General features: G+C 33.9%; 1 protein-coding gene across 2 annotated transcripts in view; it reads right to left on the bottom strand.

Annotated features, from left to right (window-relative positions):
* Positions 1-439: 439 nt before the first annotated feature.
* The window catches only part of CDH10 (cadherin 10), a 146,458-nt gene continuing 119,047 nt past the window's right edge, over positions 440-27,850 (bottom strand). Inside the window, exons 8-12 of one of the 2 annotated variants that reach the window (XM_081053547.1) lie at positions 17,858-17,994; positions 12,742-12,863; positions 7,284-7,392; positions 4,001-4,252; positions 440-1,503 (exon numbers count right to left, since the gene is read on the bottom strand). In XM_081053547.1, coding sequence (XP_080909673.1) covers positions 1,013-1,503; positions 4,001-4,252; positions 7,284-7,392; positions 12,742-12,863; positions 17,858-17,994 — 1,111 coding nt within the window. In that variant the 3' untranslated portion in view covers positions 440-1,012. The remainder of the gene's footprint in view (positions 1,504-4,000; positions 4,253-7,283; positions 7,393-12,741; positions 12,864-17,857; positions 17,995-27,850) is intronic. The other variant, XM_081053548.1, reaches the window with a different exon arrangement.

Genomic DNA, 27,850 nt, shown 5'->3' with positions numbered 1-27,850 from the left:
CCATTAAAGGATTTCAGTCTGAAGTCTGAACTCTCATTGCCTATAAGCCTCAGTAGCAAAAATGCCATACAAAAATCAGAAAATGTTTTATTTTGTCAGATATTACTTTGGTAAATATGAAGAAAAAATTATGGCATTGCTGGTGTTCTGGCATATTTAGCATAAGAATGGCCATGTTTTAAATTTGCTTAAATGGTAAATTTATATGTAGTCTATAAATGACTATTACTTTTAATGTGATACGTTGTTCACATATCACAGCATAACAGAACTCAATGGAAAAATAATTTTTACCTAAATCATACTAATTTGGTGAAAGCTGTCAACAGTGATTATAATGACTTTGTGTTCTTACCTGAATTCAATGTAATTTTATACCAAGCTATTTAGTCCCTGATAAACCTTTTCTTCCTGAGGAAAAAAGAAGCTGGAGACAAAGTAGTTGTAAAAACTGGTTTATTTTTTTAAAAAATAAATACAAAAATATAAATATAAAACATTAGCATATAGAATTTGATGAAATGAAATTGCACAAATGTTTTGTATACCAGGTTGCATATCACACCTACTAACACCACATGTACATTTTTATTTTTTATTTTTTATTTAATGTACAGAACAGGATATACCTTAAAATTTTTCTTCACCTTTTTTAAAAGCTTTATTTGCAAGGGCAGGTCATGTATCTAACAGAAGTGGCTTGTTTGTGAGGTTGCTTTAGGGAGAACCATCCTGTTCATGTTTCTGAAATTATCCTTTATTTCCTAAAATGGACAACACTGAATTTCCATAGCTTTGGCTCTTGGAAGTGATTAAATAAAACGTTGTATATATTCCATGAGACATTCTACAGGAAAGAATTAATGTAAGTAATGAGCAAATTTAAAAGTAAATGGGGGGAAAATAATTGTGCTGAGTGGCAGGAAAATTCTCCCGAATGTCAAATATTGTGAAGTGGAGAGGGTGTTGATAAAGTTACTTCCTCTTGTTTCCACAGCATATATATCCTAGGTTAAGAGTCTTTGTCACTTTCCCCGCCACCATACATTTCCGCCAGCTTGTTAAACCGAGGGCCCCATTCCCGGAGGTAATCATAGTTTTGGTCTCCGTCGGTGGTACCCGAGTCTAAGGAACTCAGAGACTCCGCAATGGAATCGTTTCCTTCGTAGGCGTAGGTCGCCAGTGAGTCGTAGGGCGGGGCGGTGGGATCCAGATCGTGCTCTTTTAGCCTCTCATTAATGAAATCCCGGACGTCCGTGTTATCTGGGGCTGTGGGAGTTCTCCGCGGTATAAAGAGAGTTTCCGGAATAATATCTCGCCGCAGCTTTTTTTCCTCAATAGCTGCAGGATTCCTCAAGGTGCCGATGTCAAAGGCCTGGGTGTCCTCCTCTCCACCACCTTCGTCGTTATAGCTCACAATGTTGTCTCTGATGTCTTCTTTCGACAAGATCAGAGGTTCCTTTTTTCGCTGTCTTTTCAGAGCTGCAAACAGTACTACTATAACTTAAAAAAAAAAGAAAAAGAAAAAGAAAAAAGATACATTAAAGGTCCATCTAAAATACCATATATAACGAGTGGAAATGCTACAGTCGTTTTTAAGCAATAGGTTTTTCAGGACAGGTTAGCATTGAAGATTAATTTTGCACTTCCATCATTTTTTTTGGGGGGGTGGGGAGTGTTGAAGGATTTAGCCAGAATGGGTAGATTTAGCTAGAATGGCTAGAGTTTAAGAGCATGGTGTTACTTTATTTTTAAAGCAATGTGGGATATTTCTCAAATCCAGTGACTTATTTTACCTATTTTTCTAAGAACTGTTTAAAGATAGTTCCTGACTGGACAGACATTTACAGACATAAATTTTGTCTATAGGAAAAAAGATACAAATTTAACTCGTCTTCAAATAAAACAACCAAGAATGGCAAAAATATGCCCATATTTTTCACTTCCTTATCCATTATTGAAAAGGCAGCACAAACTAAAAAAATGGATTATTAGTTTGTTAAATAGCTTTACTGATGGATTTACATAGTTTTTTTTTTTTTTTTTTGGTTGTTTTTATTTTTTTTCCCTTACATTGTTAAGAAAAGGCCTTAATTGCTGGGAAAAATAAGGAGACCACATTGTTTAGATATTATTCGTTTAGAAATTTATGAAGTTTTCCATGGAAATATGTATCATGTATGAAATCGAAAATAACTGTTGGATCACATGATCACAAAGGGTGAATTCAAATTACTCCATTAAGTTAACTACAAAAACCATGTATGAACTTTGGCTAGATACATCTTAAATAAGTGTAGATCCACAAATAGAAATGCATATCACTCAGAAAAGACATTTCCCTACCTCCATGACAAGGTATCGATAATAATAGTAACTTTAATCGTAAATAATGGTAATAGCATAAAGAGAGGAGAAAGTATCAAATTCCCTCTGGTTGCATTAGTCTCCCATCCTCATTCACTATCCTCAAACTTTTTGGTCATGATCCTTTAAAATGATGATTTGGAGAAACAGATTAGATGAGGAAAGGGAGGTAAACTATCTTATCAGGTATACGCATGATGGAATACCTATATTTATTTATCCTCTTTAGAAGAAACATTTAAATAATATGGGACTTATTATTGTTATGAATTGAATGTGTCCCCTCAAAATTCATGTGTTAAAGTCTAAATCCCTGATGTGACAGGATTTGGAGGTGGGGTCTTTGGAAGGTAACTAGGTCATGGAGGGGAGTGTGGGAGGTAGAGCCCTCATGAATGGGATGAATGCACTTATCAAAAGAGACACAACAGAGATGACTGCTTTCCACCAGGGAGGACACAACAGAAGACAGCCATCTGAAACCCAGGGAGTTTGTCCTCAACCAAACACAGAATCTGCCAGGGCTTTGATCTTGGGCTTCCTAGCCTGCAGAACTGTGAGGAAAAAACTTTCTGTGGTATAAGCTACTGGCCTGTGGTATTATGTTATAGCAGCCTGAATTGACAAAGACAATGACATTTTTATGAGAGTAGTTTTAAGTTATGTTTTCTCTTTGAATAACAGAAGGGTTAAACCACTTGCCTTCAAGCTTATGTAAGATGGAAAACAGACTTTTTTAATGCAATAAAAAAGAAAGTTTTAATCCACTGATAAGTGTTCTTGACCTTCAAAGTGATTAAAAAATAAATAGGACACTTCCTAGAGAGAGAAAAAAATGTTTATTCTTCAATTTTTGGAGAAAATTTGACATTTTATTTTGCCTAAATTTATGTATTCACACACACACACACACACACACACACACACACAAACTTTTGATGTGAAGATTTCAGACCTCAGATTGTTTATCAAATAAACAATCTTACTCAGCAAAAAAAAGTTCTAATAATGAAGATAATGAAACTTACTCAGGTTGGTTCCAAAATCTAAATTCATTTCACAGCTTCTTAAAACGTCAAATAATGTGTTTTTTGATTAGGGTCACAAGAATACTCACAATAGTTTCAAGATAAACTAGAGAGTAAATTTAACCTGATTCTTAATTCAAAAGCAGTTAAAGAGCTATTTACTCTAGGCTATAAAGTGCCATTGGTTTAGAGACAAGTGAACCAGGTAAAGGGTTGTTTTAACATTATTTCAGTGAAGAAATAAGGTAGTGAGGCCTCCATCCAGCCATAGAAAATGTGGAAATAAACTTCAGATTTACTGAAAAACTATATATATGGTGACTAACTGCAAGGTGCCGTGTGGTGGTTCAGCCACCCAGAAATTGTGTCACTTTGGACACTGTTTTGAGTATCTCTACCTTTGGCTTCATTACTTACAAAAGGAAGGGGATAATTATCTGATGCAATAAAATACTTTCATATAAACAGCATTCCATAGTTGATTTATGTCTATCTTAAAGGTTGGGATTCGTTTGGGAGGAGGCATCTCAAGAGCAACATTTTTTGTTTACAGATGGACTCCACTAAGCAATCTAGGAAATGGTCCCACTTCTAAGGGTTCTTACCCAACAGAATAACGACACACAGGAGGATGGCGACCAGGGCGCCGGTGCTGAGGCCGGCGGGGAGCAGCAGGGCTTCGGCGCTGCAGGACTGCATGTTGCCTTGGTTGTCGCAAGCGCACACTCGGATGGTCAGCGTGCCGGTGCTGCTCTGAATCGGGTAATCATTGTCTGATATCACCACAGGCAAGAGATAAGTACTTATTTCATGTCTACTGAATCCATTTTTTCTGGTTAAAATTCTGGCAGTATTATCTAAAATAAATTTTAAAATATTACAAAGGGCTTGGAACGGTACATTTGTCTCATCCCGAACACCATGGTTTTGACATATAAATACAACGATGTTTTTGCAAAATATGAAATGAATATCAACTTTCGTATCAAATGTGTCCAGTGCAATTACAATATAGATAAGGCCCATTAGATCGTTTGAGGAATCTAATACTGTGATTGCTTATACATGAGATTTTCAACACGGTGAATTTTTGTTAAGTGAATCAATAATCAAAAAGACTACACAGATGATAGCATATTGTTTTTCAGAGTTTTCAGAAAACAAATATTCATACCAAGAAAAAAGAAATCATAGCAAATGACTTTTTTAATTTACTAATGTGCATGTGTGTTTACATACATGTAACATATTAATCCAATATTCATGAAGAAAAATATGACTGGGTGAACTTTAACTATAGTTGTACTTTGAAATTCAATGCAGTCAAAAACTTCATGAGTCCCAGTATATAAACAACAGTGAGCAAGTTACTTAGTATTTCTGAACTTTGATTTTCACCGTTAACATGAATACAATGTACTGCAGCTCAAAGTATTGGTGGAAGACAACTGATACAGAGTGTGTAACAGATACACAGAAAGAAGTAGGGATTTAATAAAAGGCAGCATCCTACTACCTACTCTATTGCTTCTGAGATTTCTTTTATCTAACTCACCCAGTATCCATGAATGGGGGTTGTGGGGTTAATAAAAAAGATTTCTTCTAGCCCTATATAACCAAACATATTAAAAAAATAAAATCAATATATACTTGGATGATAATTTCCTACTCTGTTTGTTTAATGCATTTAGTCTAGTTTAGCCAATCCCATAGGGCTGAAAGAAAGTGAATTAGCCAACTGCTAAATTAAACAAACAGGACAGAAAAAAAATAGTGACAATTTCTTGCAGGTATAGTGGCTGAACATAAAATAATCATTTCCTAAATTACTAGTAAAAAGTTAAATTCTACACCATCAATTAACTACATAAGCCATGAAAACAGATTAGCAAAACAGAAGGTATACATAAGCAGATTTAAAAAATGCAGACCTGATAATTTTACCATTTTAACTTATCTTCCAAGAAGTATTATAATACAATTATTCCATTCTTACACTAAAATAAACACTATATGCATGTGGGTAGTTTTAGTCTTCTTGTCTTATACTTTAACTTTTAAAAAGTTTGTAAATCTTAATTTTGCCTACAATAACTTTGATATATTGAAGAACCAAATGAAGATTTTTCCTAACCATTCTATTCAAATAGTTTTGTTAAATATTCAGAAAAAACAACCATCACATGTTTTTGACCTATAGTTAGTGGAAAGGAAAGGAATCTTAAGAATGAAAAGTAGCAAGTGAGGTATCACAGAAGCCAGAAATTATTATTATTTTTTTTATAAAAGAATGACATCAAAGAAAGACTTTTAACTTGAACATATCAACACACGGGTTTTTTCTCAAGAAGAATGATGTGAATGTCTATGTCACTCGAATTCCTTTCAAAATCCACCCAATAACAGAAAATAGTGAACTTATGCAGGATTAGATAAAATATTTCATCAGATTTGAGTGGTATTTTATGTAATGATATGTTCAGGTTTATATTCACATGGTTTTAGCCTGTTTTGAGTAAATTTTTTTGGATCAGGAACTCTTCCTAATATAGGGAAATGGTACTATTTGTCAAAAATTAATTAAGATTAGCCTTGAGTTGTTTTCCCAGTAACTGTGCAATGCTGTGTAAGTAAGACATACTATTTCAGCCTCTATTGCTTATTAAAACTGAGAGGTGTTTTGGTTGAAATCCAGGGCTCAGATTAACAGAAACATAAAACAAATTAAAATACACTTAGAAAGAATTATGATATTGTCAATTCAGTACTAAGGATGTCCAGACTAAGTTCTGTGTTTAGGTTGCCAGATTCAGCAAATTAAAATAATGAGTGTTGTTTTTCTGATATTCAGATATAACTGGGCTTTTTGTGTTTTCTCTACCAACTGTATGTTAATATTTCCAATTACAATTATTTTAGGTGTCCAGAGGAATAGAAAACATAGACATTTCAGAAACTCAAATTTAGGAAACAGGTATTACCAATAAATGCCCTCCCTTTCACTTATTTGTACAAAATTTCTATCATGACTCATTTGTACAAAATTTCTGCTACATCAAACATCTCAAATAACAGTTGGCTCAATGTAAAACTATCTATTACCTTAAACTACTTTCTGATATTCTGAAAGCCACCCAAAGGTGACACAGCAACTTGGCTCTGCCTGCATACATACAGTTATGAAGGTATTGTAAATATGCCCATGCAGTTAGGTTAATTTTAAGAATAGCTACATCTATAGTTGTTCTAAAACAAGTATGTTTTTTGAACAAAACTACCTGCTGTAATTGTTTAACATAAATTTGTGAAGGAGAGAAATTACATACTCATATTTAGACTAGAATAATTACCATACTGATTTTCCAAAAAAAAAAGCTGTTCAACTTTTTAAAAATAGTAACCATTTTCATATAGTTTCCCCCTCAAATATGCCTCTACTTATTTTGAGAACTCAAAAAATGTAATTTCAGTATTTTTGATCACAGAGACATGCAATTTATATATTACACAGGAGAACTATAGTGTATCTTGCCCTCGCAACTACTATTTTGCACCTAATCCTTTCACAGGTTTCTCTTTCTTCTAACTCCTCATCTTCTATCCTACCCTTTTTGTCCAGAGCTGAACTATTTCCAGACTTTCTAATATTTCCAAGATTCGATCTTTTAATTAGGACCCCTATATAGACTTCTTTCACATATTTTAAAATTCAAGAGAGTAAATACAATTAAGCAAAATTACCACAACGTTTCACTAAATATCTGATGAAAACAAATATTTTAACACAGACCAATACATTAATACATCAAGTATATGGTAATTGTTACTTTGGGGGAAATGTCTTATCAATGTCACCTTAAATCATAGTGAACACATTCTAAATTTTACCTTCATTATCCTGTACTGTGAAGTTTGGATTGACAGCAGCTAAACTGAAGAAAAATTTCTGTCCACCTAAAGGGTCATCTTTGTCTACTGCACTTATAGTCTGTATTAGCTGCAGAAAAGAAAAAAAAAATATCAAACTTTCATGGGTATAATCTGCTTTACAATATGTAATTTTTGACATCCAATTTTCTCTAAAAATTTCTAAAGATAAGTGATTTTCTTTCTTGTGCATTTATCTTTGAGTCAGTCATTCCATCCTTTTTATTATTTCTTTGATTTTAACTAAGTCCTTATCTCTCTTTTTTCTCTTTCTCCCCCTCTCAGTTACTATGTCTGTTCCTCTCTTTCCCTCTCTCTCTCAATTTCTCTTAAATATTATCCATTGCTTCAAAATAACAAATGATAATATTATATTCTTTGCAGTTTTATTAGATATAGCATTTGGAGTTAGTAGCTTATTTCATACATATTTAAACATTGATCTGGAAGAGTTTCTCTAATGTAAGAAAACTTTAGAAAATTGTTTTGATTATGGCTTTCCTCATCAAAAGTAAAGTAAAAATTATTCAAAAAATGTAGAGATTTTATAGACAATATTATACATGACTTTTTAAAGGAAAGACAGACATTATTATCTACTTTAACAGTAACAGTTCACTTCATTTCCACTGTCAATAAAATTACATATTTTTAAATTCAACATATGCAGATTATGGGAAATATTTATAAGGCTCAACTTTTTTATTTATTTTCAGGTAAGAGACAATATAAGAACCTATGTGGTAACGAAGCAGAAAATTTAACACCTTATAGTATAATCAGATCATTACTTTGAAAATTTTATATGATTAATATTATACAAACATATATGCAATGTAGCTATGTACTTTTTTGCATACATATCCAATTTGTTTTAACTTTCATGTATAACATTTTACACATCTTTTACATATTTTAATTTTGCAAGAAGCTTTTGAAATGGTTAAATATGTGGGCTGATACCTATTAAAATGGTCAAATTTATGCTTAACTAAAAAATACACTTTTTACCACATTCACTAAATTTAACATTGTATGATTCTTTAATGGAAATATTTATAACTGATGTGTTGTTGATTCAAAAAGGTAATTTCAAGTTTAAAACAACGTAAAATAAGTAGAAACATTAAGAAATTATTTTAACTATTCTGTATTAAATTATTTTTCTTTTATAGTATCTTATAAAAATAACAATGTGGTAAATTTGACAAACTCCCTATTTAATTACAGCTCTAACTATTTCATAAAGATACAAGAAATATAATTGGATTAAATAAAGATAAATGCATAGTCTAGAAATAAGCAGCTAAATATTTTTAAATTTTGAATAATTAAAAAATATATTTTAAAACATAAGAGAACTACTTTGTAAAATGTTATTGGTAATTCAAGATTAAGTACAAGCAAGAATTTATGGCTAATGGCTTATTCTTGCAATAAAAAAACAAAAGAAAGTATATACAAGTACCCCGCCTATAGCACGACACTTCTATAACACGGTTTCACTCTAACAAGGTTCGAGAATTGGAGGAAACCCTTGTACAACACACCATCCTAGAACACGGTTTCACTCTAACATGGTTTGAGAATTAGAGAAATCCCCGAACAACATGGAATGTAATAAAATCTTAGTAGTGATGATGTAGAAAACATTATTTAAAACATATTAATATGTTATACTTTTGGTAAAATTGCTTTCATAAAGAAATGTATCTTAATTATAAAAATATAATAGTATTGCTTTTTAATTTTTGAAACCTAACCCCCTTTTTTGTACTAGTTCTTTCTTTTATATAATATGGATTCTCATAACACAGTGTTTTTTTAGGAGCGTAACAACTGTGTTATATGGGGATTACCTGTATATGAAGGAATTAAAGAGAAAAATGTTAAAATAATGTTAACTAATACTCTTTAAGTGGTATCAATTCAATTACAAAAACATTTCTTGACTGACTTAGTAGTCTAAAGGATTTTATTCTTAAATAATGAGTAAAGAGAATAAATTGTGAGGAAAAAACTGCATAAATGAAATAACTTATCAAGAAAGATAGTAGACTGATGGAAATTCTTATGTTTACATATGCGTCATAAGATTAAAATGTTAACATCTATAGACACATTCATGATAGAAATGTGAAAGGAGAGCTAATAATCTTTTAAAATAAAAATTACAATGTCTCATAATAAATATACATTTGGCAACTGTGATTACAAATTATAATTCCAGTTCATTTTTATGGACCAAAATAATACATTTCTGAGAAAAAAATAACCACATCTTTATATATGTCTATAAAAAGTATAAAGGTTTATATAAAATTTTCCAAGTATATTATTCTAATTAAAAATAATAGCATTATAGCTTTCAAAATCAGTGGTTTATAGGTATGTTTTCATTAAATTTTATAAAGCAAATATGCCAAGCTCCTACTAACAATACAAACAAAACAGAACCACATGTCAGAAATCTATATCATATTATACTGTATTTTTATAATCCCAAAACTTCTCTATTGTAGATGGAGGCACTTACTTTCTTTTCAAAATATTTTTTTTCTTTGAGACATAACTTAAGTTCACTTCTTCATATCTAGCATTTACTTTTCAATGTAGTCTTTCCTTTTCTTGTCATACATTATTTTTTTAAATCACAGAATTTTGTTTTGGTACACTACCATAAGAAGTTGCGATATAAATCAGGAGTTGGCAATAAGAAGGAGATAAAACCATTCACTTCCTCTGTCTCTCTATATAAGCACTCACTATTTTATTTCTACTGGAAACAATTTCATTTCGACCCATTTCCGAAAAGAAAAGAGGCTGCCATAATTAGGGGAAAAAAAATAATGTCCAGTATTTATTTTGAGCTCATGAAAACTAGACACAGATAAGTTACTTATGTTTTATCTTAGCAGGTCTGTATTATTTATTGATATTTTCACTGCGCTATTCTAGAATAATCTTAAATCAACCTAAGGGATGTTTCAGTGATCATATTATAATGGAATGTGGGATGATAAATGGAATTTAAGATGTTTAGGAAACTAGTCACAAAGTTTTAATGTTTTAGCTTTTGTAATGGGAAGAATAGTTTCTGTTGATGAAAAAAATCCCCTTTGTTCGGGTAAAAAAAGAATCATTTTTCAGTTGTTAGGGACGTAAATAAACATAGTTCTAAGGAAAATATATAATGGGATATTCTGGGTTTGAAAGGGCCTAGAGTTTAAATAACAATGGGTGGGTGAATGTAAGCAGCACTTCTCCCTGGGGAGAGTCCATGAAACATGTCCTGTGAGACTGAAATGCTATCTCCTCATAGAGATTGAAACGTATTAAACTATGTCTTATTAACTGAAGGAGTGGGGCATGTGTGGGGGAAAATGGAAGAAAAGAAAAACAGCTAGCCCTCTCTTTTCCCCTTCCCCCAGGTCCTCTGACTCTCTTTGAGATGTAGAACAATGGAGAGCAAGTGGCCTAGTTCAGGAGCCAGAGAAGACTATTAATACTACATCAGTTGTAAGTTGCATCTTTTGCAAGGTGGAAAGTCTTCTACCCTTACAGCAGGAAAGGAGTTTGGGTGGCAGTTAGCTTTATTTCTGTCTTCTCATTTTGTCCACACACCCAATGAATGGAATCGTTCCTCACATTGTTCTAAATGCTACTCTTCAAGAACACTGAATTCAGAGGAGTCTGGGATGGGCTGAAATAGTCTGTAAATAACTAAAGCACATCCAGAAGTCCTAACAAAGCTCTGGCTTCCTTAGGTGGAGGAAAGGCAGAGTTAACAAACTAATTTCAGGAAGGGCTCAGTGAAGGACTTTACCAAATAACCACTCTGATTTTTCCTGCTAAGATGTCATAACCTAGAAGTCCATCACTGAGTATATAACAGTTTAGTTTAAGCAACCAGGTTTCAGCCTGTGAGCCCAAAATGATACCTAACAAACGGGCCTTATTAAAAATAAGTGCTATGAGAGACTATTGCACCTGCAACCAATTAGACAAAATTTATTAATCATGTGTTTCCCATCGAGTTTGTCAAAATAGGCTAACTGCCTTTTCATTAAAATCATCTTTGATTTGATTATATTTTCCTTCACTATGTCAACTGAGTTTTAAAAGTCAAAAATATATGGTTTCTGAGCCAGATAAAGTTTTTAAAAAAAGAAGAAAAAAAGCATAAGGAAAACAAACACAATCCCTTACTTTGTATATTTGGAATACATTTGGAAATCAGTATTTATAATGTTTCAAATGCTCTGTAAGGATATCTCTTGAAAATCAAATAGAATAACTATTAAGGGAGCAATGTATGCAGCAGTTGCAAAGTGGGTAATTTATCTTTCAGAGAAAACGCTTCAACTTATATCATGCTGAGCCTGGCAAGCAAAGGACTATTCAGAATGGTATTTTTAGGGCAGACACTGTTTCATTAAGAGGTAAGTCGGAAGTAGCTAAGTCACTTAAATATTCCAAATTAAACATTTCCATAACATTTTCAAATGAAAAAAAAAAAAGAATCCAATTGCAACAATTTTACCATTTCAAACAGACAGGCTATTGAATTCCTGTTACAATCTTCAGAAGGAAGAGTCTAAGTTATTCCACAATGTAATTTGCATAAAAATGTAACAATGACATTGATGTTTATAAAGAGCATCAAATTATGTCAAAACACCATACAGTTTTATGGTGGCTCCTCTTTCTTTAATAAAAGAAATTTGATTCCCAATTATTATTTATAACATGCAGCTTCCTTCTGTGAAGACAGCACTCAAACCAATTAAGAACATTTCTTTCAGCTATATACGCTGGAGCTTTTCAAACAACAAAATGAGTCCACTGAGGGAAAGACTTAGAGAGTTATAAATAAAGCTGATGTAGGAATAATATTTTAAAGGATGAAAACTAAATCATTAAGCATTTTATGTGTTGCTATAATGATGAAATGCACGTATAAATGTAAGAAGCGGCTTCTGCAGCCCTGCTTCAAAATCATGTTTGCATACACTTGAAATATTGATGAAATGTTTGCTGATCCCATGTATTTGTTTTACCCAACTTTTATTTCTCATCTCTCTAGCAGTTATCAACATTTATCTAATGGCACAGCAAGGGTTTTTCGTTTTTTTGTGTTTTGGAAAGTTTAAAAGTGTAACGTTATTTATTCTTAACTTTTGTGGCAACAATAAAATCTTATATTTACATTTGAATTTTACAAAAGAAATAAGAAACTTATACTGTTATTTAAAACATTGTTAAAGGTAAAAACATCAGCATCTGTTTGGCTTTGTTATTACTGGTACTTTATGAGTATTTTTATCTCATTTGCTCATTCCTCTCAAGATTGGGAAAAGAAAATATTTAACCACGCCATTTCAATCTTACTATGCTTTTAAAAGCTAAGAGTGCTCACCTGTCCTGGCCTGGCATTTTCACAAACAAAAGTGTCATAGAACACAGCAAATTGTGGGGCGTTGTCATTAACATCCAAAATTCTCACAAAAACAGCCACACGAGTCATCTGTTTGGGATTATCTAGAAAAGGAGAAAAAAATTGTTTGGGAAGATAGTTTCCATGAGATTTACTTTATATAAGCATCTTGTGGATATTAAGTCTCACAGACAAATAAGCATCACATTTACCCTACTAACATAATGAGCAAACACAATCAAGAAAATTACTAAAAGCCTAATTAAGTAGTCATGAATTCAGTTAACATTGGGCTCAAGAGTACTATTATTATTTTGGAAAATATTTTTGAAAGCACAATCCAGTGTCATTGAGTTCATATTATATTTGTGTCCTTACTGTCCAAATATATAAAATAAGAACAACTAGTTATTAAACACCTTTGTAATACATAATTATATTACTTAATGTGTACTGATTTTTTTTTTTTTTTTGATGAAGAAGTAGTTTTAAATAAATGAGTAACTTGCCCAAGGTCATTAGCTCCTAAGTGATGGTTGTTATAGTACAACCTACCCTTCTGACTGCTTTTATCACTAAAATATATTCCAAAAGCTACTCTCAACTTTCCTTCTGGAAATTTTAATATATAGCTATTAATTTTACAAATTGGATAGAAATTTACAATGAAATATATTTTATTAATATAACTGTTACCGGCACCATTTCAACAATCCAGGCTCAATTTTGTATAACAAAATTAGCTCAATAGTAACATATAGTGTAATAATTATGATTCTTTTTTGTTTGTGTTTTTTTGATTTTGCTATAAATGTTAAAGTCAAGAGCATCAAAGTTTTCCCCCCAAAAAACATGATTTAAAAATTGTTTTGATTGGTAAATGGAATTTACCAATGTCTATTCAGCTTTGCCTCAGGTAACAGCATACTATTATATCAATCACAATTTCATTATCTCCACTATAGATTTTTCTAGGTACTTGTGCTGATATCTGAGAGTGTTTTTACATCTTAAATTCAGGTTTTATTCATCAGCCTTCGTGATATAAAAATCTCAGTCTTTGGACATAGTTCAAATTGTGTATGAACTTTGGCAAAGTCAAGCTGAAGATCAATATAAAAGGAGAAAGGAGATAATTAGCAAGAAACAAAGCAAAAGAAACAAAGAGCAGATGAGCTGAGGGACAGCAGCAATATTATTAAATGGGCTCTACCAACATGGTGATGAGTAATACCATTTATTCTTGAGAAATCTATGTGTCTCAATTTTATCTAAATAATGTTTCAATACAGGGGTAAAAAAATATTGTCATGTGTAAAGAAGGAGTATGCCACAACTCTGAAGAATTTATTTCTTCTCTTTTCTCTCCATGTAATTACAATGTTACTAAAATAATGAGATCTGCACTTTTTATAAATAATATATGAGAACTGATTACTCAGCAGAGACATTTAGAAGGCTGAAGCAGTGTGAAGGAAGGCAGACAGAATTCTAAATTCATTTTGAAGTGTATTTACCTTTCCTTCCTCTTTTCAAGAGAAATTTTCAAATGCCTCCCCATTTTATCATTTCCCATCTTACTTCAGTCTTCCTAAGCCACATGAATTCAGTTCTCTGTTTCTGGTTTCATGTTTGCTAATGGCTAATGTACATATTAGTAGATATTGTTTTCTTCTTTAGTGTGTCAGGTGATTAGAGTTCAGATACTGGAGTCAAACAGGGCTTCTTTGGTGTCCAGATCCACCACTTACTCACTTTGCTCAATTTCCTCCATCTCTCTAATGCCTCAGGTTGCTCAACATGAATCAAATTAGTACTTCTAATATTATAGAGTTATTTGAAGAATTCAATGAGTTAATGCATGAAAACTTCTTATCAAAGTATCAGTTTGTTGGTAAGTAGCAAATGTTGACTATTATTGTTAAGATCATTTTTGTTATCACTGCCATTCCTTCTTCTTTTCCTTACATTACTGAAGAGCTTATGCTCTTTGTCCACACAAAGCAGTCACACAATAAAAGCTAGCTATCCTACTATTCACATGGGTCTGAAGAGGAGTACATTTGGGGAACACTGAAAAGAGGAGAAAAACACTATTCCACTGTCTTCCTACCTCTCCTACTTGTAGACCTTTTGCTAATACCCAGACTCACCATTCACCTACAGATGAACCCTCAACTGTCTAAAGTTACTTGTTAACTTGTTGCCATGGAGAAGAGTGGGAAGGTATGATTCCTCCACATGTTGTAGAGCGTGCTCTTTAACCTACTTATACAGTTAGTGTACATAAGCAACATATTTTTCTTTCAATATAAAGTCTTGACATAAAAAATAACTCTTTTGTGGGTAGCAATTCACTCTCTAACTATGCCACAAAGTCAAGAGAGACAGAAAAATGTTACATCTCAAAAACTGCACTGTCGGTTCCTTCCCTAACAATACACAGAGATTCCCAGCCTCTTTACAAATAACTCAAGGCTGTTCAAATCAAAAGCTAAATCCACAGGGATAAATGTGCTTTGTAAAGCAGAGGCCTGGAGTCACCTATTCAAAAAACAGTGCTTGCACTGATCTTTTTTACTGGCAGCTGCTGCAGCTTATGTGTAAATAAAAATATAAAGCATTCCAAGAAAGCATCATACTGAATAGTAGCTGGCATGCATTTATCATGCCAGCTCTCTCAGAGGCATCAAGGCAATCTCTGCTGTAGCAAGACTGTATCGCCAGTAAAGAGTCTTAAAATGTATGTGGGAAGACGAATCCGAGCATTGTATCCACAAGCTTTTCCATACCTTCCAGAAGAGGAAATGAAATTGTTATCTAGAAATTTCAGGCTTTAGAAAGCTGCATATTTTCTATCTTAGGGCAAGCATTTCCACTAATAAGGAACTAGGTACAGATAATGGAGTCCTTCAGTCATAAACTTTGCTCGAGTGTCCTCAGCATGTATTGCAATGATTACAGGTAAATTTTCAGAGGTACTTAGAGGAACTCATTGGTTTCTCCAGTGATGCATCCTACAATCTCTGACTGTGACCTTAATTTTAGAATTTTTATTCTTTTCATGGCATTTAAAACTATTTTCAAATAAGAACAAGAGAAGTTGTTCATGGTAGGATGCACTAAATAATTACCTGAAGCAGTACTTGCCATATGATGTGATATACTGCTGTGGAATATAAAATTAAATGGTTAGAGGCAGGGCCTGGAAACACATTGGGTAAGAAGTACACGTATGTCACTGTGCCCTGCATAAGGCTTGTTGTATGACACACTTTCCATAAACCCAGTGTTTAAAAAAATCTAGTAAAAACAGTTTCCTGTATGCTGTTTCCCTTTTACCCTCATTGCATGGAATACCTGGAACAGCACAATGGGCCCCTGACTGCTTGTGGTTTGGCAGCTAGACATCCACAGCAGTTATTGCATAGATGGATTCATTTAAGGGTAAGAAAATAGGTTTAGTTTTTTTAAAAAAAGAACATAATTGGCTTAGCTTTTTACAGAATAGTAATTACTTCAACTAGCTTAGAAGTTAAATTTCTCAAAGTATCAGAATTGGAAAATGCAATTACTAGCTCACTGGACTCGAATCAACAAAGAGCACGAACATTCATGATTCTGGAATGACCAAACTGGAACCTGTTGGGCACTTCTAACCACAGTGGTACGGCAACAGATATAGAAATACAAGCTCTCTTAAAAAAAAAAAAAAAAAAAAAAAAAAAAAAAAAAAAAAAAAAAACACACACACAAAACAAAACAAAACAAAACAAAAAAACCTACAAAAAAAAAAAAAAAACCCTCAAAAGGTCTCTGTGAGCCTTAAAAGGCACAGCCATTTATATCTCACTATGGAAACATTGGATCATTTGAATTATCACGTAATCTGTATTTCATAGCCAGATTTAAAGAAGAAAGCTGAATCTATTATCTTGAAGCTTTGAATTCATTGCTGATGATCTGTCTAGCCTAGTTCCATCCTTCTGAGACCCTTGGTATTCAGCCCCAATGTTCTGCCTTACAAATCCTGGAATAGATACTTCCAGGAACTTGACCTTGCTATGTGTTTGTGGATTCAGCTTAGCATTTGAGATCTGGAATTTTTAGGCTTAGTTTTCCCCAATAATTCAGTCCCTAACTAATGCTTCTTTTGAAAACGGTTAAAGAGTTGTTCTACTCCAATAGTACAGAGCAGATACCACAAACAAGTTGTCATGTTTGGATAGGTGTAGTTTCATGAACATGCACAGTGGTACAGGACCACATGTTTAGAAGGGCCACAAACTAGTTTTCATGCTCTGCTGTTGCCCTGTTATATTTCTTAATCATGTTTAACAAAAGGCCTGACATTTTCAATTTAAAAAGGGTTCCACAAAGTATGTAGCCAATTCTATGTACAGGCAAGAACTTGTACAGTTAAAAACAATATGGTTTTGAATGCTGGCTCTGACCACTAATAGTTGGATAAAATTTTCCAAATTAGGTAACAATTAAATAATCTTTCTAGAAACAGAATAACTGGTTCCAAATTCCAGTTTTACTAATTGTGGCATTGTAATTTTGGACAACTTACTAAAATCCTTGGAACTTTGTTTTGTTTCCTTCACTGTCAAATAAAGTCAAAAATATTAGTAGGAAAAAATTAATTTAACATTTTAGACTACTAACCGGCACAGTGTTTAATATTAGCTATTATTACAATTACTTTGGTTTCCTTATTTGTAAAAAGCACTAGTATGTACATGCATATTTGTTGTCAAAATTAAATGATACACGCTAAGTATTTAGCACAGATTCTAATTCATAGCATACATGAAACAAATTTAATACATCTATTTTTACCCAAATGAGAATAATTTTAGTACCCAATTCTAGATTCTTTATTAGTTAACATAAAATGTAGATTTATCTAGACCTATAGCTATCACTCAGTATATAGAAAAATGATTGAAAAAAATTATAGGTGTTGAGAGGTTTTTTTAAAAACTTAGATTAAAATTATAAATCAGGTGTGCAATGAGAAGGCATTCTTTTTAAAATAAGATTAAACCTAAAAAATATATGTTAACGATTATACACATAAAATTCATCTTACTGATTTCAGCAGCTATGACGGTAAGATTGTGCCACTGAGACAGTTCCCGGTCAAGGGGCTTTGATGTGTAAAGGGATCCATTTCCAGAATGTATGTTAAAGATCCTGTCGAGGTCAGTATGGCGATCCAAGGAAAATCTGCACATAGAAGGCAAAGAAAAATACATGGCAGTGTCATTGATACTGTGTAGGATAATATGGTCAAGTGCAAAGACAAACATGTAAGGATACATAATAATTTCAAGAGTGTACATAGTACTGATCTACAATGCAAACTATTTTATCAATTTATCACACACACACACACACACACACACACACACATACACACCCTCCTCCCTCACCCACACGCACCTCTTACCAAGGTATGAGTTGGCAACTTGTTCTGCATTCAAATTCTAGTTTTCTGAATGTCTGTTATAAAATCATTATCTATTTTCATATTCAACTGACCTGGATGTATTTGTTTCCACAAAATAGTTGGCATTACATGTGGTTACATTATGAACTGACTTTACCTGGTAATTGAGAATTCTGTTGAGGAATTACTGCTAGGATCTAATGCAACAGATAATTCCCAGACTTTTTCTTAGTGAGAAAATTGGAGACAACATTAGTTTCCTCTGAGTAGTAGGTAATCAACTTAGGACGGCATGTACTAGCTTCATGGCATGGTACCTATGTGTTAATAGATTCATTTTATTAACCAAGTGTATCATTATAAAATATACATATTTTAATCAGAAATGTTTTGAAAATAGAAACGTTTGGGATAAGAGTTTTTATAAGTTTGTATCAAATAAAGTCTTAGTATATGTATAAAAAGAACAAACACAAACAACTAAGATGTAAGTTGATTAAAGGTATTGTGTTGGAGGTCATTTTAGAGCCTAACAGCTGGTTTGTCAAGCAGGTTGATGTATTTGGAATAAATCCCATTATTTTGAGGTTTGTCAGCCAAGGTTTAAAATAGCTATTCCCCTCATGGGTTCCTGCCACTTCATAAAAGTAGTGCCTTAAAATGTTTCATAGTTCTTGCTTTAGCAAGCATAATCCCAAGTTATATTCAATGTTCTGTATTAAAAAACAAAAACAAAAAAAACAAAAACCAGAAAACAAAACAAAACAAAAATTACAAGCCCAGGCGTGATATTCAGTATGGTATATCTTTCCTTAAGTGACTGTCATTTATTTTAAAGGAAAAACTAAATGAAATATTATTTTTAAATTGTGTTTTGTGAGTAATACAAAATATTTTTAAAAAGATACTATAAAATACTCTCCTCTTCTAGTGTTCCAAACTTGTGTAATATTTACAAGAATCAACTGAAATTTATAATCCTTGTGCCTGCTTTTGAATAAATTTCATTAGAAGAACCATTTAACACGTTAATGCAGCTAATATGGTTTTACTTTTGAGGACTGCTGATTTTAGATTTTTATTTTAAATCAGTTCAAAAATGAACATACTAGTAATTTACAAATCTCCTTAACAAACTCTAGCTTTTTCTAGTAACACAATATGAATTCATTTTTGTATTCAAACTACATGTCTACACATCTTACTATTCACAAATAAAGCAAAACATTGTATCTCCTCTCTGCCATTTACCGCGTTGCATTAGGAATTCATTTTATCTCACATCTCAAACAGGAAATCAAACACGAAAACACCAAGTCTCTTACTTAAGAGTCTAGTAGGCACGCAGTGAGTAAATATTATTTTTCATATTGAATCTTCTTCCCTAGCAGACTGAGAACTCCTTGAGAAACATGTCAATATCTGATATGGTAATTCACAAATATTTGTTAAATAAAAGAGAGAATGATTGAATTATTTGGCATTTTCACAAATGATATGTTTTCTTATTCTATAGAAACCGACATGAAGTTGCAATATGTAACTCAATATAAAGTATCATTCTCTTTGCTAAATTCATTTTGTGTTTTATTTTCATTAGTTTTTTGCAGTTTAGTTTGAAGAAATAATGACAAAATTTAGAAGATTTTATGAAATTATCTTGAAGATACAGAGACCCTGGTTATTCTCCAACTTGATATAATTATCCATGTGAACTTTAATTTTTCTTTTTAAAATTATTTCCGGAATACATATTTTAAGTAAGTCCAATTATTGCATCAAGACCCACAAAATAACATAAAGAATTTATTACATGCCCAGTATTATCCATGTCATTAATACATTGTACTAATAAAGCTACTTTCTTTGAAAAAAATATTTTTTAAACCTCCATAGTCTATCAAAAATAATAGCCAATAATATTCATTTGCATTTTCTACAGGGCAACATAAATTTAAGTATACAACTTTCATAGCATATACTCTGTCATTAATGATCAATGAGGTTATTAATTCTATTGCATATGTTATACATAAATGGATTATTTCCTTCTGGTCCAGAGACTTGTATCCTGATTAAATACTTTATATTTTCGTTTCAAAAATCCACAGCCACATTTTGAGACAAAATAACTATCAGTCTATAAGAAGATGCAAAATTTACTGCACTGTGTGGAGAAATATCATTATGTTGCCACATAACAATGCCACAAGATTTAAATTGAACTTTTAATAATATTATATTTCATTTAAAAAGGGGGTATTTTAAAATCAGGGACACAGAGCAGAGCCTGTTAGAGTCAGTAGGAGCAAGGCCAGTAAAACGTTGGGTATTTAATGAGGAAAATTAAATGTGCATATTGGTTTTTTAAAAGCTAGAAAAGGAAAAAAGAGATTCAAAGAACGTAGCAATTCCAATAAAGTAAATGGATTGGGGAAGAGGCATTTATGGGGAAGTGATGCTGGCAGATAAATACTGTGTGTGATTACCATGTACACAGGTCTCGGCTGCCAGTATGTAACCTGTGATACTGTGTGTGAACACAAGAAAATATTTAGGTAAAATTATACAAACCAAATAGTAAATTTAGTAGATATAAAATATGACTTCACTGAAGATACGGCAAAACCTACACAATGTTTAACTAGAGACACATGGCACATACAATTAGATGTTCCCTGGATGCTACCTCCGCATATTTAGATGTTAGAGAACCATGCATGTGAAAACTGCACAGCTATTTTAACTCCTACTAGACTAGTCCACATGGAACAAGGGGCAAGCAAAATCAGCCTGCTAAGAATTAGGAAAAAAAGTGAAATCCAAAATACATGCATGACTAACAGTTTAAAATGAGCAGTCCTGAGTGACATCACAGAAATGGAGGCGTGCTTCTTGAAATCTCCCTTGAACAGATGTAATTCAACAAAGGATTCACTGTTCATCATGCAGGAACAGCTAAGAGACCCACACATCAAATTACCTGAAGGTGGGCAAATTGGGTGAGCAAGAAATGAGGGAAGGGTGAAGTGTGGAGACGTGGCCCATGGGCCCAAGAAATCACAGCAGCCCCAGGAAAAGGAAGAAGCAAGGATGCGGGCTCTCTCCCAGTGGCCCACAGTCCTGCCTGAGGGATTAGCATATAAGATGGCTGTGAGAATTCAGGATAGAGACCTCGGGTGAGGACTGGGGTTTAAGCCCTTACACCTAGGCAAAACACAGAAAATAAAGACACGGAGCCTGGACGCCTCCCCTAACCCTTCCAGAGTTCACCCACCCGTGCCCTCCGAGTTAGAAGCAGGCTCCAGAAGCAGCAGCAGCAGTGTCAGATTAAAGAACAGAATAGCTATAGCCCTTGAGGACTAGAAAGACGAGTTCCACAGCCACTGATCCACACTCCAACAGGGAAAGAGCAGTGGGGGTGTGACAACACTGGGCTGGCCAGAGCCACAAATGCACCAGCCCGTCTCTCACAGCCCACCCAGCCCCCACCTTTCTGGGCAGATCCCGACAGGGCAACTAGAGCCACTGAGACACACATAGGTTCAAGCATCGGGCTGCAGGGGCCGCGTTGGATTTTCGAACCTCAGAACTCTGTCACCTCCACATGCCCCCTCAGAAGAAGTGCTCACACTTCTACTCACACAGGTGACCTACTCACAAAGAAGCCCACCTTCCGGTGGCCTAGCCTGGTGTTCTCAGCATGTTTGTGCAGGCCAAAGCAGAAACTGCACTGACTTTGTAGAAACCACCAACCAAGCCCTATAGCCCAGCCCACCTAGAGATGCATTGCCAAGGCCACGCTGGGAGCATGATGGCCAGCCCCACATCCACAAGGCGCAGAGGAGATTTTACATCAGTGGACAACCCACAATGCCCTGAGGATATAGCTAGAAGGTGTTAAGCCAAGCCCTGCACTGAATCACATGGCTGGACTTAGCATTTTTTGTTTTTTTTTCCCTTCTTCTTTTTTTGCTTTTTCTTTTTTCTTTTCTTTCTCTTTCTCCTCTTTTCTTTTGCTACTTTTTTCTATTTGCTTTTCTTTTCCTTTTTTTTTTTTTGGATTTTTGTTTGTTTTGAGTGTTTCTTGTTTTTCTGTGTGTGTATTTGTTTTCTTTGTTGGTGTTGTTAGTTTGCTTTGCTTTGTTTTGTTTTGTGGGGTGGCCATGGGCCAAACACAGGTCCAGAACCTGAGACTGCACTGAATTTGTAAAATCCACTGACCACACCCTTCAGCCCCCTATAATCCTACCCTGCCCACCTACAGCTGCATTGCCAGGGGGACTCTGGGAGCCTGGGAAATAGGTCCCTCCTCCACAAACTGCAGAAGAGTTTTGTTACAGCAGCAGAAGAATCTGCAATGGCCTGGGGAGATTTTGGTGGTGAATAGTGACTGAAAAATTGCACCAGAAACATTTGGGAGAAGCTCTTGGGAATTCACAAACCTGAGGTGGAGGCTGGCTGCAGTGTCCTCAGGGTATAATACAAGGTGGTCACAGGCCAAGTACAGGTGTATGATCTGAATATGCATTAACATTGTAAAAACCACCAGTCATATCTCCTGATTCACTTTAACTCCACCCCACCCAGTTAGTGCTGCTGCTGAGGATACTCTCAACAGCAGATTAACCAGCTAGATACACGCACGTAAGAAGGTTCTTTCAACAGCTGGGTCTTGTGGGCAGCTGAGAGGTATCAACAAACCTAGGGGGCCCTGGGCCTTTGCATATCTGCCTCAGGCCCAATATTGGAGCCTCTGTTCACAGTGAGGCCACCCCACATGCCTACAGGTCAAGCAGAGGCAGTGGCCAACCACATACAGCTTTGAGGCTCCTATCAGGTAGCCACGGACCGGGTAATAGGCAGGGCTGAAATTGCCCTGCATGGGACACGGCCCAAGAAACACCAGAAACAACATACTCAGAGGCCAGCTTCAGACCATACAAGAGCACTACATGGTTTAATCTACAAGCAGCACACCAAACAGGAGTGCTCAGCAGACACAAGAGCACGCAGGGGCAAAGTCTCTGCTGAGAGGTCAGTCCTCACACAGAAGCTCATACAGTATGGGGACTCCCAATCCTCATAGCTAGTCAGCCTGGGAGTCAATCCCACCCAGTGACGCGCCAAAAGCAATCAAAGCTCAACTACAGCACTCACAACATGAGGGACACCTCTCGGATACATGCACAGGAGATTAGGGAGACTGAGCAATTCGACTAAAAAGGACACATACTACATAAGGTCACCCAGCAAAGACTGAGAAAAACAGGTGATCTACCCAATACACAGAAGCAAACACCGAATGACAGAAGAAACTTCCAGAAATAGAACTAAGTGAAATGAAGGCAGGTACAGAGTATAAAAATATCGATGATAAGAATGAGGAAGGAACTAGTGAGAATTTTAACAAAGAGAAAATATACAGAAAGAAGGATATAGAAATCATGATAAGTAACGAGTCAGAAATACAGATCACAATAACTGAAGTGAAGAATACACTAGACGGAATCACCAGTAGATTAAATGAAGCAGAGGATAGCATTAGAGACTTAAAAGAAAAGGTAGTAGAATTCACCCAATTGGAACAACAAAAATAAAAAAGAATAAAAAAAGCAATGAAAATAGTTTAAGAGACCTGTGTGACAACATCAAGTGCAACATTTGCATGATAGAAATACAAGAAGGCAAAGAGAGGGAACAAGGGATCAAGAACATACTTGTAGAAATAATGACTGAAAACTTTCCTAACCTGGTGAAGGAAATCGACATACAGGCCCAGGAAGTGCAGAGAGTTCCAAACAAGATGAACTCAAACAGGCCCACACCAAGACACATCATAGTTAAAATGGCAACAGTTAAAGACAAAGAGAGAATCCTAAAAACAGCAAGAGAAAGAAATCTAGTTACTTACAAGGGTGCTCAAATATGACTATCAGCTGACTTTACTACAGAAACTTTGCAGGCAAGATGGGCGTGGCAAGAAATATTCAAAGCGATGGAAAGCAAAGGCCTACCGAGATTGGTATACCCAGCAAGGCTATCATTTAAAATTGAAGGAGAAATAAAGAGCTTTCCAGAAAAGAATAAGCTGAAGGAATTCATTACCACCAAGTCAATAGTGCAGTAAATGTTAAAAGGGATTCTTTAAGCAGAAGAATGGTGAAAACAAAGTAACAAATATCAGAAATACGAATAATAAAATGCCATAACTATGTACCTATCAATAATCACTTTAAATATAAATGGATTAAATGCTCCTTTGAAAAGACATAAGGATAGCTGAGTGGATAAGAAAACAAGACCCAAGCATATGCCATGTACAAAAGATCCACCTCGAGTCAAAAGACTCACAGACTGAAAGTAAAGGGATGGAATAAGTGGAATAAGATATTTCATGCAAATGGAAACAAGAAAAAGCAAAAGTTGTTCCAGACAAAATAGACTTTAAAATAAAGACTATAATAAAAGACAAAGGTCACTAGACAATAAAATGATTAATCCAACAAGAAAACATAACCCTAGTATACATCTATGCACCCAACATAGTAGCTCCTAAATGTATAAAACAGATATTGACTGACATAAAGACAGATATCAACAGTAGCACTATCATAATAGGGGACTTCAACACCCTACTGACGTCAATGGACAGATCCTCCAGATAGAAAATCAATACCAAAAAACAGTGGCCTTAAATGACACATCAGACTAGTTGGATTTAATTGATATTTTTAGAGCATTTCATCCCAAAATACAAGAATACACATTCTTCTCAAGTGCACATGGAAGGTTTCCCAAGATAGACAACATGCTAGGCCACAAAACAAGTCTCAATGAATTTAGAAGAAGACTGAAATCATAGCAAGCATCTTCTCTGACCACAGTGTTATAAAACTAGAAATTAATTACAAGAAGAAAACTAGAAAATACACAAACACATGGAGGCTGAATAACATGTTACTAAATAATGAATGGTTCGACAATGAAATCAAGGCAGCAAAAAAAAAAAAAAGGTACCTTGAGACAAACAAAAATAAAACACAATGACCCCAAATCTATGGGATGCAGCAAAAGCATTTCTAAGAGGGAAATTCATAGCAATGCAGGCCTACCTAAAGAAACAATGAATATCTCAAATCAACAGTTTATCTTTACACATAAGGGAACTGGAAAAAGAAGAGCAGAATGAGCCCAAAGGGAGTACAAGGAAGAAAATCACAAAGATCAGAGCAGAAATAAACAAAATAGAGACCAAAAAAAACAATACTAAAGATCAATGGCACCAAGAGCCGGTTTTTGAAAGGATAAACAAAACTGACAAATCTTTAGCCAGACTCATCAAGAAAAAGAGAGAGAGGACCAAATAAATAAAATTAGAAATGAAAGAGAAGAAGTGACAACACACATCACAGAAACACAAAAAAATTAAGAAAAAATTACAAGCAATATACACCAACAAAGTAGACAATCTGGAAGAAATTGATAAATTTCTAGAAGCATACAATCCCCCAAGGCTGAATCAAGAAGAAACAGAAAATTTGAACATACTGATTACTATCAACAAAATTGAATTAGTAATCAACAAGCTCCCAACAAACAATAGCCTTGGACCAGATGGCTTCACAGGTGAATTTTATCAAATATTCAAAAATGAATTATCACCTATTCTCCTCAAACTATTCTAAGAAATAGGAGGGAAGACTCTCAAGCTCATTTTATGAGGCCACTATTACCCTGATCCCACAACCAGACATTACGAAAGAAAAGAAACTCTAAGCTGATATCCCTAATGAACACAGATGCAAAAATCCTTGACAAAATATTAGTGAACCAAATTCAGCAATACATTAAAAAGATCATACCCCACGATCAAATGGGATTCATTCCTGGTAAGCAAGTTTGGTCTAATATCCACAAAACAATAAAGGTGATGTAGCACTTTAAGAAAATGAAAAATAAAAATCATATGGTCATATTAATAGATGCAGAAAAAGCATTTGACAAAATCCAACATTTATTTATGATAAAAACTCTTAGCAAAGTGGTAATAGAAGGATTATATCTCAACATAATAAAGGCCATCTATGATAACATCATACACAATGAGGAAAACCTAAAAGCATTCCCCTAAGATCAAGAACAAGACAAGGTTACCAACTTTCACCACTTTTATTCAACATAGTACTGAAAGTTCTAGACATAGCAATCAGGCAAAAAAAAAAAGAAATAAAAGACATCCAGATTGGAAAAAAGGAAGTAAAATTTTCATTATATGCAGATGACATGATATTATATATAGTGAACCCCAAAGACTCCACCAAAAATCTATTAGAATTGATAAATGAATTTAGTAAAGAAGCAAGATACAAAATTAATATTCAGATTCAGATATCAGGTGCATTTATATACACCAATAACAAACTACCAGAAGAAGAAATTAAGAAAACAATCCCTTTTACAATTGCTTCAAAAACAATAAAATACTTAGGAATAAATTTAAACAAGGAAGAAAATACCTGTACTCAGGAAATTATAAGACCTTGAAGAGAGAAATTAAAGAACATACAAATAAATGGAAACATATACAATACTCATGGATAGGAAGAAGTAATATAGTAAAATGTCCATAGTACCTAAAGCTATATATATATTTCATTAAATTTTATATATTATATAAATTATATATATATTATATATATATATATATATTATATATTATATATTCGATGTATTATATATATAATATATATATATATAATATATATATATATATAATATATATATATATATATATATATATATATATATATATATATATTCGATGCAATCCATACCAAATTACCAATGACATTTTTCACAGAACTATAAGAAATAATCCTATAATGTATATGGAACCATAAATGACCCCAAATAGCCACAGCGATCTTGAGAAATAAGAGCAAAGTGGGAGGTATCATGATATCAGACATCAAATCATATTACAAGGCTAGAGTTATCAAAACAGACTGTTATTGACATAAAAACAGACACAGATCAATGGAACAGAATAGAGAGCCCAGAAATAAATCTATGCCTATATGGTGATTTAATCTATGACAGTGAAAGCAGGAATTTACACTAGGGTAAAGATAGTCTATTTAATAAATGGTGCTGGGAAAACTGGATAGATATATGCAAAAAAAAGAAAAAAAGAAAGAAAGCAAGGAAGGAAGAAGGAAGAAGGAAGGATGGAAGGGAGGGAGGGAGGGAAAGAGGGAGGGAGGGAGGGAGGGAAGGAAGGAAGGGAGGAAGGAAGGAAGGAAGAAAGAAAGAAAGAAAGAAAAGAAAGAAACTGGACCACTTTTTTATGCCATATAAAGAATAAATTCAAGAAGGATTAAAGACTTAAATGTAAGACTGGAAACCATAAAACTCCTAGGAGAAAATATACAAAGTAAATTTGCAGGCATTACCCTTAATAATATTTTTATTGATATATCCCCTTGGCATAGGGAGGCAAAATAATAAATATGTGGGACTGCATCAAACTAAAAGGTTTGTTCACAGCAAAGAAAACCATCAATAAAACAAAAAGGTATCCTACTGAATGGGAGAAGACTTTTGTCAATGATACATCTGATAAGGGGTTAA

This window comes from Rhinolophus hipposideros (genome assembly GCF_964194185.1).
Source record: "Rhinolophus hipposideros genome assembly, chromosome: 7".
Taxonomy (NCBI): domain Eukaryota; kingdom Metazoa; phylum Chordata; class Mammalia; order Chiroptera; family Rhinolophidae; genus Rhinolophus; species Rhinolophus hipposideros.
This window is presented reverse-complemented; position numbering and strand designations above follow the sequence as displayed.